At 40.2% G+C, this 14,105-nt stretch overlaps 1 protein-coding gene across 6 annotated transcripts in view; it reads right to left on the bottom strand.

The window, feature by feature from the left end:
* LOC126161523 (zinc transporter 2) overlaps positions 1 to 14,105 on the bottom strand; it is a 145,821-nt gene that overhangs the window by 11,516 nt on the left and 120,200 nt on the right. For all 6 annotated transcript variants that reach the window (XM_049917434.1, XM_049917433.1, XM_049917438.1 and 3 more), the window contains 3 exons: positions 3,290 to 3,590; positions 2,585 to 2,786; positions 2,384 to 2,489 (listed from right to left, as the gene is read on the bottom strand). In XM_049917434.1, coding sequence (XP_049773391.1) covers positions 2,384 to 2,489; positions 2,585 to 2,786; positions 3,290 to 3,590 — 609 coding nt within the window. The remainder of the gene's footprint in view (positions 1 to 2,383; positions 2,490 to 2,584; positions 2,787 to 3,289; positions 3,591 to 14,105) is intronic.

Here is a 14,105-nt window from a genome sequence, read left to right as displayed (position 1 = left end):
AGTGTATGGGACAGGTCTTGCACTTGGTCTGAACACCATAAAATGAACCATGGGGTGGAGAAATGGGAGCAGAATTGGAATGTGGATGAACGGGGATGTACTTTAGGTTGAGTGGATGGTGGAACACTATTTTGGGGGATGTGGGTAGGACCTCTCTCATCTCAGAGCACAATGAGAAGTTGTAGAAACACTGATGAATAATGTGGTTGAGCTTGCCAAGGCTATGGTGCTGCTGGGTAATCAGAACGCTGGTCAGTGGCTGGTTAACAGATTACCAGATATCAAGAAAAGGGGCCGGCATGAGAGATCCGTTTATGAATGAGCTGGATAGGCTCTGGTAATGTTATCAGTATGTAATAAATGAAAAGCACCAGTTTGCTTTTGTTCCACAGTGTTACTTTTATTGGGTTAACTGGTTTTCGGCTTACAAACCAGTTAACACAATAGAAGTAATACTGTGGAACAAAAGCAAACTAGTGATTTTCATTTATTGTATGGTTGTTCTACCGACAACCGACGGAAGATTCTGTTAACATTATCAGTATGTTTTGACAACTCTTGGCTTCCACTGCACGTGTGGCATCCACAGGTAGTGATGGTGAATGGAGAGACTTTTTGACATGGGTGAGCTCTGTCAAAGTTGAGGTATCGTTGGTAGTTGATGTGCTCAATATGAACAGACATACATACAAACCCATCTGTGAGCTAGAGATCGGCATCTAGGAAGGAAATGATGAGCTGAGAAGGACCAGGTGAAACTGATTTGGGAGCAGGTGTTGAAGCCATGAAGAGCAATGGTTCTCGCCACGAGTCCAGTTCATGAAAATTTCGTCAATGAATTTGAACCAAACAAGGAGTTTTAGATGTTGAGTGGATAGGAAGAATTCCTCCAGATTGTTGTAAATAAGTTGGCATTGGATGGTGTCATGTGAGTACCCATCGCAGTACAACCTTTTTTTTTTTTTCAGGTTTGGCCTTTGAAAGTGAAATAACTGTGCGTCAGGTTGTGGTTGGTAAGGAGAATTAGGAAAGAGGTGGTGTGTTTCATATCAGGGCGACATGGGAAAGGTAGTATCCCATGGCTGCAAGACCATGGGCATAGCAGGAAATAGTGTATAAGGATGTCACATTACCAGTGACCAACAAAAGGGTCTGCTGGTAATGGGGCAGGAACTGTGGAAAGGTAGTGAAGAAAGTTAGCGGTGCCTTGAATGTAGGTTTGGACAATTGTGTGGAGGTGTTGGTCAACAAAGGCACAGGTTCGTTCTGGGGGAGCATTATATCCAGTAACAAATGGATGAACAGCAGGCAACCAGAAGGGTTGGGTTTCCGGAGTTTTGGGAAGTTGATGGTGTGAGAAAGGAGATGGATTCAGGTACCATATTTTGGGATGGATCTAAGGCCTTGAGGAGCTGCTGAAGGTCTTGGAACTTCTGGGATGGGATTATGGTCATAAGGTGTGTATGCAGAGGTGTCAGAATGTTAACGAGGACACTTGGTCACAAAGTCACTAAAATTCATGAGCACTTCAGTGGAGCCTCTGTCTGTGGAAAGGATGATATGGTTTGGACTGGTTTTCACATTATGGATAGTTGTGTGTTTCATTTATTATCATTCAAAATTTTAGTTCCTTATTGTGATGGCAAGTGACAAATTATACCTCATTTTTTTGTAGTGAAGTGAAGTTCAAAATAAACAAATGGCTACATCAAGCAAATAAAATTGTAACACAATCCGCCTGAAGATGAGGGCGTAATCCCTTGAAACACATTGTGAAAGAAAATAAGTGACTAATAAAGATAATTGTTTAAATTATTTTTGTCATAGACATGTGCAGTTCCAAAACAATAGTTCAACATGGATGACAGAACGTTGCCGTAATTATTTCTGTTATGTTTGTGTTCATCTGCTTGCTCATCTGTTGGGGAAACACACGTACAAACAAGATACATACTGTATGCTCTCACAATCATCATTTTACCATCTCGCACCTATACCCTGCGCTCCCTCCCCCTCATCGTCTCAGGTTCCTCCTTACCCCTACCACCCAGGTTGCTTCTCGCATCAGGCGTCTGACCCCAGCAACCAGACACAGTGATCATGTGTGTGGGGGTCATGTTTTCGAAATGTATGTGTGTGTGTGTGGGGGGGGGGGGGGGGGGGGGGTCTCTTTTGGAAGAAGGCCTTATGGCTGAAACCTTATGTGTTTAGTAGTCTTTTTGTTGTGACATCTCTGCTATATGGAGGGTAGCACTCTTTACATAACACTGTCATACATATTTTTGAAGAATACAAGAGCAAGCTACATTTTTTGATCTTCATGAAACACAAAAGTTTCGTATCCAGCTTTATCAGACGTACCTCTACTGAATAAAATGCTTACCTTCCATGAGAACAATTACAGTATCCTTTATAATAGCAAATGTTGTCATCAGAACAAGAGCTGAAAACAGGAATGTGCATACTGGATCTACAATGCTCCAGGAAGGCTGGAATAGAAATGGACAAAAAATTATTAAGTGCAGAAAACACATTAACAGACATTATGAACAATAAATTATTGTTTTAATCATTTGCACATTACCTTATAATATATGACAAGTGCTGCAATGAAGACACCAACACTTTGGATGAAATCTCCAATGACATGTATGAAGGCGGCACGAACATTGATGTTCTGCTGTGTAGTAATACTTTCTGTAGATGCTCCATTCTCAATCTGTATATCTGATGAATTGTTACTACTTGCATGTGAGTGTCCATGCTGGTGCAAAGTAAGACCCATTCTACAGAGACAATCAAACACACAAAATAAATTACCCCATTTTTAAAATAAACAACATATTATAAATAAGCATTTTCAAAAGTATGAAAGGAATTTCAAAAAATATCCAATCTTTCTCTTAATTTCACTAGATTTGCTCCCATCTTATATAACATTTAAAAAATCCACACTTTATTAACCAAATTACTATGAAACTGGGAGGTAAAGTCAACATTCATTATCAAATATTATAAATATTGCCAAAAACATTTGTTAAAGCTAACATAACAACAGACAAATTTAACACACACAGGTCTGTCATTCAGCACGATGAAATGATCAATCAAATCAAACAAGCTGCTATAGCAGACATCAATCTCCTTACAACGGCCAGATCTAAACCAGTTCCCAAGCATTCAGAATGTTGTTACAGGCCAAATCATTTTGTATTTCAATGATAACAGATTTTCTGTTTGTTATGAAAATCAGCATAACATCTTAATCAATATGAGGGAAGATGCTTACATCAAATTTACTCCAACTCCAATTGCAGAAGTTATCAGCATGATTGTGGCATCAATCTCAAAATCTTTGGTTACAATTCTTTCAATGGCCATATATACAAGCACTCCAGTGATTATCCAGATCATAAGCACAGATGTTAGTGCACCTATAACTTCTGCACGATACCAGCCAAAGCTCATCTTGCGTGTTGGAGGACGGCTTGCAACCCATAATGAAAAAAGAGAGATCATGAAGCTGGCGAAATCTGTCAACAAGTGAGCAGCATCTGTTGCGATGGCCAGGCTCGACGAAAGATAACCTCCTAAAATAAACAATACATATAGTAAGATTAATTCACAACACTAAATACTCAGTCAAAAATAGCTCCATTTTTACAATGTAAATAACCACAGCTACTTTTGCAACATTACTGCATGTGCTTCCTTCTCTAAGGACCAAGCACACAAAAATTATTGCCCTGCAACACATATGTTTTCCTATGAGCAGGAGTTGGAAAACAAGTTCCCCTGTCGTCTGTGGTCAGAGTTGTGTGTGAAAGGAAAAAAAAGAGAATGAGGCATTAAAGATAAGACATATCTTTATTTTTATACATAATTTCCAAGTACATTGAGACATTTCTCATACCGCCTTATAATCTCCAAAAAGCCTTCCAGGAAAGAAATCAGGGCATTGCATATGGAAGAAGCGTTGAACAGCTTGTTTGACATCAGCATTCCTGCTAAAGCACCTTCCGCTGAGAGTCTTTTTCAAAGAAGGAATCAGATGGAAGTCACTTGGTGTGAGATCCTGACTAAGGCGGATGGTGAAGGCTCTCCCAAACGAGCTGCGATATGGTTTTGCGTTGCCGTTGCAGTCACCGTGTGTGGTCTCACATTGTTATCCGACAGCAGAACGCCAGATCTGAGAAGGCCAGGCCGCTTTTTCCGAATCACCTCTTTCAATTTCGACAGAGTGGCACAGTACCGCGCAACATTGATGGTTGCATCCTCCAGAAAGTCCAGCAGCAAAACTCCTTTGGCGTCCCAGAAAACGGTGAGAAGCACTTTACCTGCAGACGGAGTGCTTTTGAACTTCTCTCGCACAAGTGATGACGGATTTTTCCACTCCATGGATGCGGCCTTCGGTTCGGGCATGTAATGGTGGACCCACATTTCATCCCCCGTCACAATCCGGAAACAGAAGGTCACTGCCAGATTCATGGTAACGCACGAGCAGTTCCAGACTGAATGCCATGTGTTGTTCCATGTGTGTCAGGGTCAGTTGGCAGGGCACCCATTGTGCTGACACCTTCCTGTATCGAAGAATGTCGCAGATGATCTTGTGAGCTCACTCATGTTTGATTCCAAGTTTTGCCGCTACTCCATCGATGGTGATATGCTAGTTCACTTTAATCATGTCATCCACCTTCCTGACATTTGCATCTGTAGTGGCTGTTCGCATCTGTCCAGGTCTCGGTTAGTGCTGCACTTGCTAACGTCCACCACTGAATTGCTGGCACCATCTCCGCACCATCTGCCTCTCCATCACACCTGACCCATACACCTTAACAAGGTGGTTATGAATTTCTGTGCCTGATACTCCACGTGCCCATTCATAGCGGATAACAGCTCTCACTTCCGCCTGTGACCATGACTCCAAAGCACACCTTCTCTCCAGAAAAAGACTGAGCTGCTGGCCTCTGCTTTGCGCAGGCACTGCAACAGCGCCATCTGCTTGATCGCGGTCGATCTCTACCTAATGGTGTATCGGTGTCTTGCAAGTGCACATTCACCTGCCGTGTCGTCTTTTGCCCATATCACACAACTCTGCCCACAGTCGACAGGGAAAACTTATTTTCCAACTCCCCTCATATATTCTGGGCCCGTTATTAAAACTAGGACAAAATTAACAATTTATTTCCTGAAAAATTTTATTGGTTGAAAAGGTTACATGAATATTTTTAATTGCAAGTTCACTGCATAGTCTCTTGCTCATATCTGCAAATTCTACGTCATAGGTATGTCACACTGTGATGTCTCTATTCATTAGTCATCATTTTAACTGTACTTTACACAATGCGACGCAAAAAAAATCATATCAGTATTATCAAGAATTCAGAACCCTCTGCTCAAAAACATGCACATCATCTGTCAGTTAGTTCTGTAGTAAATGGTTTGTGTATGTCTGTATATTGTTTTTGTGCACGATGTACGTCTTCTTGGGGTTAGGGTCAATGTTTTCACTCGTAGTTTCACTATAGACATCACAATGAAATGTTGCAGTCTGCCCGTTCGCAATACAGCGGAGCTTACTAGTTGTTAACAGCCACCAGATGACTAAATTTGCAGTCATGAATCAAAACAATGTTATCATACCCACCTCGAGGCTAATGCCTTGTCTTCAGTGATGAGCCCTGCTTTGAATTAAGCCGCAATGAACAGCAACAATGTATCTGGAGATGCACTGGGCAGCAAAGGGATACCAACCTGACTGTCGCCCACCATCCGGCCCGACAACCAGGAGTGATGGTCTAGGGTGCCATTTCTTTTCACAGCAGGACACCACTGGTTGCCATTCGTGGCACCCTTACAGCACAGTAGTATGTCAAGAATAGTCTACACCCCATTTTGTTGTCTTTCATGGCAAGCCATCCCGGGCTTCCATTTCAGCAAGAGAATGTCCACCCACACACAGCGAGAGTTCCTGCTGCTTGTCCTTCATGTTTGCCAAACACTAACCTCTCCACTAAGTCACTGGTTCTCTTTCCAATTGGGAATGTTTGGAGCATTATGGGCACAGCTGTTCAATCATCTTGCAATTCTGATGATCTAACATACCAATTGCACACAACTTGGCACAATATCTATCAGGAAGATATCCAACAACTCTTATCTATATATGTCGAGCTGAATAATGCTTGCTTGGGTCAGAGGTGGACCAACACATTGTTGACTTCCTCAATTTCTGAAGCTCTTCCTTTCGAATAAATCATCCAATTTTTCTGAAATTGTAATAATTTGTTTGTCTGTATTTGCATATCACACCTACTGATTTCCATCCCATTCAGATAATTCCTTCACAGTGAGTCCTTTTTTCTCCTACAGTGTACTACTTTTCTTGTTTTCCCCAAAAACAAATAAAAGCAAAATTCAACAAAAGAAAGGATGAGCAGTGGATAGCAGCTGGCATTTTATGTCGTGCTAGGAAGAGAGCTCTACATAATCCAGATAACAAGCAACACTTAAGATTTGAACTCTATTATAGTCTGTCAGTAAACTACTGAGCCAGCAGTGCTCTTAGTGGGGAAACCCTGTGACTGCCTTACAGGCACACCCAAAAACAGTTGCCCACTTCCTGTCCAGCAGTGTAGCGCAGCATGCAGTGATGTACATCAATCTGTGTAGTTTTATTTAACTGAATCAATCAATTTAGTTTGTATATTTTGTGATATATGTAGTCAGATACAATGGACAAGCATATTAAATCACAAGAAAATTAACACAATACAAAGAAGAGGTATTTTCAGAGTAAAGAGTGTTTGGTTGTGTCTAACATAGAAGAGCTGCAATTTATATAAAAGACAACTTTTCCTCAATAGAACACATCAAAAAGGAACACAAAAATAAACTACACAGTTTGTTGCAATCACCAAGAAAGATTGATACCAATTTTGGGTGGAAATCCATTGTTATGGTCAGCTTTATAAAATTGATAATTTGACATATGATGGGGGACTTGTGTAAAATACTTGTTGCTTTAAAAGGAAAAATCCATTTTCCTTTTCAGAAAGATCCATTTTCCTTTTCAGAAAGATCCATTTTCCTTTTCAGAAAGATCCATTTTCCTTTTCAGAAAGATGTTCTGCACAAGGTAATATGTGAAATGGGTTTTATCTGAAAGTGATTTACAAGTACAAGATTCTGGTCAAGAGAAAAGATGGGGCTGACTGGTGATGCAAATACTTGATACAAGTATAAAAATTAAGACAATAAGGTGAAATGTTCTTTTATATTGACAAAACTTGGCTGAACATCATTACTTTAAAAAAATATTGTTACTGTGCTGGCATTGACAGCATCATGGACAATGTTAGTCGAAGCAACGGATTTATCATGGTTAATATTGGGTCTAATGCTGGATTTATTTGTTAGCTTATATTGAAAATATTCCCTATTATATGTTACACACTTATGCCAGCACTTTATCTAATTGCCAAAACACCTCGGGAACTCCATTTTGGGATAACGTTCAGATCTCTCAGTGATGTTATTATTAATCTCGCCTATGATCGTAGAACATAAAAATTGTACTGTAAGGTTATCGTCTTTTTGGGAACGTACAAATGTCACATCGAGCTAATATGCAGACTAGGACATCATTAAAGTATCGTTTTTGACAAAAAATTTATGAATACGCAATCAAGACTGAGTGGACGCATTATCATGGTGCAAAAACCATCAACTGCTACATCACAAATCTGGGCTTTTTTTCTGATTGCTTCACACAAATGGTGTTAAACTTGTAGTCAGTGCTCCTTACTGTTCATTTCACCTTGTGTCAAGAACTCATGGTGCATATACTGTTAGAACTGAAGAACACTGTGAGCATAACCTTCACATCTGACCACATGTGTTGAGCTTTTTATGGTCTTGGCAATCCAGAATGCTTGCACTGGGATGGCTGAACCTTAGTTTTCACTTCATATTCATCAACTCATGTTTCGTCACCTGTTGTGGTCCATTTCAGTAGTTCTGTATCGTTGTGACTTGACCAAGTGACTCCTGCGCAGCTTGCATTCGCTGCTTGCTGTTTTCGTTCAAAATTCATCAACTTTACATCAGGTTTACCTGAAAAATCTGAAACAATTTGATGCTGATATGCCAACATCATCAGTGACTTTTCTGATTGTAATTCGGCGATTGTTCATAGTCATTCTCTAACTTCTACAATTTTATCGAATGATGTTCTGGGTGCGCCCAAGGCACTTGTTATCTTCAACATCTTTACAACTTTCTTCGAAACACCTGCACCAGTTGTAACCCCTTGTTGTATCCATAGCACTCATCATTACAATATTTAACTCTTCTGTAAGTTTGATGCACTTCATTCTGTTCTTATGGCAAAATTTAATACAAATCCTCTGTCCCATTTTTACACAAAATACAGGGTGTTTCAAAGAAACTTCACAAACTTGAAACTTCATATAAATTAATTCATAATACCTACGGAAGTCACTGTAGTGTCAATTTGTATGGAAATACATCAAGATTTGTGCTGCATAGTTCACTAATGCCGAATCGCACCGTAAGTTGGCTTAAAGATAGCCGTCTTCACTGGACCCGAGCATGCTAGTTTTGTGTTTTCCTTTGTAGAATCGAAGTTGGCAACAACAGTTCAGCGTAATTTCCATACCAAGTACGCTAAAGATCCTCAAAGTAGGCCTACAATTTATGAGCGGCATAAATGTTTTGTAGAAACAGGGTGCTAGGTAAGACATGAGAAATCATCATGATGTCCAAGCACATCTGACCAACGTTGTTGAGCAAGTGAGACAACGTTTTGTCAACAGCCCTACGAAATTGACCTGGCATGCGTCTTGCAAACTTCAAATCCCACATACGACTGTTTGGTGTGTATTGAGAACCATTTGCATTTGAAACAGATTGGCAATCGTACAGGCAATAAAAGACACTAATAAAATTGCTCGTAAGAACTTCTGTGCAAATATGTAAAACTGATTACATGAGGATGAACATTTCTTGGACAAAAACATCTTTTCTGACGAGTCAACTTTTCACTTTAGTGGCAATGTTGACACACAACTGCAGGATTTGGTACAGTGAAAATCCACATCAAACATTGCAACATTTTTGTCTTATCCCTAAACTGAACATTTTGTGCACTGAGCAAGAAAGAAGTGTAAAGCCCCTTTTTTTTCTGTGACAGAACCATAGATGAGATAGTGTACCTGCATAGGTTACAACAATTTTTGATACCACAGATCGATGAGGATGACTAAGAACAAAATGTTTACTTCACGCAAGATGGCACACCACCCCACTACCTGGCTGACATCCGAGATTTTTTCAGTGACTGCTTTCCAGGTCAATGGATTGGCTGTGATAAGCCACTGCATGGCCCCCACGTTCCCCAGACCTGACACCACTATTTTTTTTAATGGGGATTAATCAAGGATAACGTGTTTGTACCTCCTGTGCTGGCTTATCTATTTGAACTTTGAGCAAGAATTTACACAGCCACTGAGCAAGTTACACCTGCAATGCTACAGTGAGTTTGGGAAGAAATTTACTTCCTATGGTATGTGTGCAGGGTAACCAATGAAAGCCACATAGAACATCTTCAGTTTAAGGGGTGGGGGGGTGGGGGTGGGGGTGGGGGGAGAATATTTAAAGTTGTGAAGTCTTTTTCGAAACACCCTGTAAGTAACTGCTGATACTATCAAAATGCCTGTAACCTTTTTAACAGCAGACAAGATACCTTCCATATCTAACACTCTAAAATTGTACAGATACATTTCAGACATGTTTTCCAACACAACGACAAAAAATTTGGCCAAATTGAACTAATGCAACACACAAAATTACAGATTCCCAGTTACATTTTCATCACTCCTCACATAGCCAACCCCCCAAAGAAAACTTCTACACGTAGCAGAAACACAACATAAGAATATGCCTCAAATTGCACTATATTATGCTCAAAATTCTATGGGAATATACCGTATTTACTCGAATCTAAACCGCACTCGAATCTAAGCCGCACCTGAAAAATGAGACTGGAAATAAAGGAAAAAAAAATTCCCAAATCTAAGCCGCACCTGAAATTTGAGACTCGAAATTCAAGGGGAGAGAAAAGTTTTAGGCCGCACCTCCAAATCGAAACAAAGTTGGTCCATTGTAATATGAGACACAATTTAGGTCGAATGAATGACGATACAGCTACAGTAGTTTGGTTCGAGTAGAAAGCTTAGCAGTGAAGCTTTACCAGGTAGCCATTGCTATGCGTCAGGCGCTCCATCCGTATTTATACGGATACCCTTCCTTTTTCACGTGCTTCGTCTGGTTTGAATCGATTGCTTATTTTGCTTTGATCTGATAAGTGCCGTTTTCTATGTTATAGGTGTTTACGTCAGTCACTCTAAGCTGAAAATGCATTACTATACTGTGTCATGCATTGTTTGTCGCATTCGATAGTGAGTGTTTACGGCCTGTCGCTGCTCGCGGCATGGCTTGCGTTTGTGCGCGCTACCGCCGCCTACAATTAAAAAAAACAGAGGAATCGTCTCATTAGCGAAACAATGGCAAGAGACTGCTATTTGTTGTTACACTGCTGCTTTCTTTGATAATGATCAACAAGAACCAAATAATAGACTGCGGATGATAGAACATGTTCTGAACGAGAGTTTGGCGAACATTTTTCTCCGTTTGAAACTCTTCGCGGCCGCTTCTTTAGTACATCAAATTCTGCACAGAAATTTGTCATCTTAGATTTAAAAATCTAGTCAGTTGCCGTGCTTCATTTCTGACTGTATCACTATTAGGCATAAGAGTAATATGAATATAAACGTGACACGATACGTATATTCTTCCGCGTTTTCTGTTGTCTCACTCTAGTTTCGTAGTTTATTTGGCAGACAGGATTTAAATGAGATAGAAGCAAACACGAAAGAATACATGGCAAAATGTTTATATTCGTATTATTCTTATGGTGAAGAGAATACTGCATGTGATTCACATTTCATCAGGTTCCTATTAGCAACCATCTCTTATCACAGGTAGGAAAAAATTCAGAACGTAGAGTTGACCATATTGACAAAAATCCCAGTATTACCAGTCGGATTTTCGTAGTACATTGAAATTCGAAGATGAACAATATGGAATTTGTATTTACTTCGTTGGATAATGTATGAAAAAGCAGTGGTCGAAACTCGGGCGGAGAAAAAAAACTCGTCTTCCAATTTTTTTTTTAATTTTATTTACTGACGCAGAGGTTTTGGCGCCAGTATTTATCTTTGTGCCTACAAAGGATGCCTGTGTAGCGCTACATGTATTTGACGGCAGAAGTTAGTTGTGGCGGCACCTATCAACATTTTTCAGAACTTCCGCTTGCTTTGCACTCGATTCTAAGCCGCAGGCGGTTTTTTGGATTACAAAAACCGGACAAAAAGTGCGGCTTAGATTCGAGTAAATACGGTACACATCATTTTAGGGGAGATAGGAGATGAACATGCGTTTGAATGGACAGTCATTTGTAGTACATGCATTTTTAGTAGCTTTATAAGTAAATGTATTATGTCCTCATTCTGGAGGCACCACAATGACAGAGGGTCATCCATTAACATCTTTCATTCATTCATTCATTCATTGCGTTCCAGACAAGACAAGACAAGAAAAACAACAGAAACTTAATCTGTGTACTGTATTAATGTTAAATATCATTACACTGGTTGCTGCTCTTCATGAGTATGCAATCCAGATTTAATCGAAAGAAAGGACGAAGGAACTGCAGCTGACACACGGTCACCACAGACCTTTTTGCCACAAGCCATGCTGGACTGTCTGTTTGACATCAGTTGCCATATGAGGGCATTGCAACATGTATTAATACTCTGCATCCCACCAAGGAAGTGGCACTACACACACACACCATGTGCCATCGGGCCTGTGAGCAGTGATTCGTACCACAGTGTCATGTCCAACAATGCTGCCCGGGTACCTTTCAGAGTAGACATCTTTGGTATGGTTCATGTTGTTTTGTTAATCTTAAAGAACAATTTAACTTTTATACACAAGCACAAAATTTGTGAGTGGACTGAGGACTTTGCGGTGGGGAGGCTGCAGCGTGTTATCTTGGATGGAGAGTCATCATCGGATGTAGAAGTAATTTGGCATGTGTTGCAACCCTTGCTGTTCATGTTGTATATTAATGAGCTTGCAGACAATATTATTAGTAAAATCAGGAATTTTGCAGATGATGCAGTTATCCAAATGAAGTAATATATGAAAGAAGCTGCATAAATATTCAGTAAGATCTTGATAAGATTTAAAAGTGGTGCAAAGATTGGCAACTTGCTCTAAATGTTCAGAAATGTAAAACGATGCACTTCACAAAATTGAAAAACATAGCATCCTATGACTATAATATCAATGAGTCACTGTTGGAACTGGCCAACTCATACAAATACCTTGGTATAACACTCTGCGAAGATATGAAATGGAATGGAATGGCGGAGATATGAAATGGAATGGAATGATCACATAGGCTAAGTTGAGGGTAAAACACATGGTAGACTTTGGTTTATTGGTAGAATACTGGGGAAGTGCAATCAGTCTACAACGGAGATAGCTTACAAATCACAAATCGCTTGCTCAAGTGTGTGGACCTGCATCAGATTGGACTAACAAGGGATTTTAAAAGTATACAGAGAAGGGCAGCACAGACGGTTACAGGTTTGTTTAACCCATGGGAGAGTGTCACAGAGATACTGAAGAAACTGAACTGGAATACTCTTTAACATAGATGTAAACTATCCCAAGAAAGTCTACTGATAAAGTTTCAAAGACTGTCTTTAAATGATTACTGTAGGAATATACTACAATCCCCTATGTATCACTCACATTGGGATCATGAGGATAAGATTAGAATAATTACTGCATGCACAGTAGCATTCAAACACTCATTCTTCCCACGCTCCATATGTGAATGGAACAGAAAGAAACCCCCGTAACTGGTACAATGGTATGTACCCTCTGCCATGCACCTCAAGGTGGTTTGCGGAGTATTGATGTAGATGTACTAACAGACTAACACCATACAGCCCCTGATTTAACTAACAGATTTCAGCAACGTTAATGCTGACATCGGACACAAGAAAGTCTCCTTTAAATTAAAGCTGATGCAATAAAGAGGTGTGTTCAGAAAGTAAGGCGACTTTCATCAATATACATGTTGCCCCTTCAAAGTAACCCCCCCCCCCCCCCCTCAGATACAATACACTTGTGTCAATGCTTCTTCCAATCCTCGAAGCACTTCTCATAAGCACTTCTTGGTAGCCTTGAGTACTTCCAGCAATGCAGTTTTTATTTCCTCACTGAAAATCTTGGTCCTTTCATAGGTCTCTTCAGTTTTGGGAGGAAGAAAAAGTCGCAGGGGGCCAAATCTGGTGAATATGGTGGCTGAGGCGTGATTATCGTGTTGTTTTAGGCCAAAAGAGCTCTCACAGGCAACAATGAATGAGCAGGTGCACTGTTGTGATGCAAAAGCCATGAATTGTTTTCCACATTTACTGACTTTTCTGCATATTGCTTCTCGCAAACATCAAACAATGGAAAATGCAGGATGGAATGTAACAATATTATGAAAAGGAAGTTGCTACTCACCACATAGCGGAGATGCTCCATGTAGCAGAGATGCTTCTTGCAAACAGTGCATAACGTCATGGTAGTACCCCTTATTGACTGTACAACCTTGAGGCAAAAATTCATGATGCACTCCACTATGGTAATTGAAAAAAACAGTGACGAAAACTTCGACATTTGATCGAACTTGGCGTGCTTTTTCTGGTCTTCACTCTCCGGAATGCTTACATTGGGATGACTGGGCTTTGGTTTCGACATCATAACCGTAAGCCCATGTTTCATCACCAGTTATGACCCTTATGAGAAAATCAGGATCATTATTGACATCATTCAAGAGCTCCTGAGTGATGCTCATGTGACGGTTCTTCTGATCAAAACTGAGACGTTTTGGAACAAGCTTCGCTGATACACGTCTCATTCCCAAAACATCTGAAAAAATTGCACGACACGAGCTGACT

Source organism: Schistocerca cancellata, chromosome 2 (genome assembly GCF_023864275.1).
Source record: "Schistocerca cancellata isolate TAMUIC-IGC-003103 chromosome 2, iqSchCanc2.1, whole genome shotgun sequence".
NCBI classification, from domain to species: Eukaryota; Metazoa; Arthropoda; class Insecta; order Orthoptera; family Acrididae; genus Schistocerca; species Schistocerca cancellata.
The sequence above is the reverse complement of the archived record's forward strand: the minus strand, read 5'-3'. Positions and strand labels throughout refer to the sequence as shown.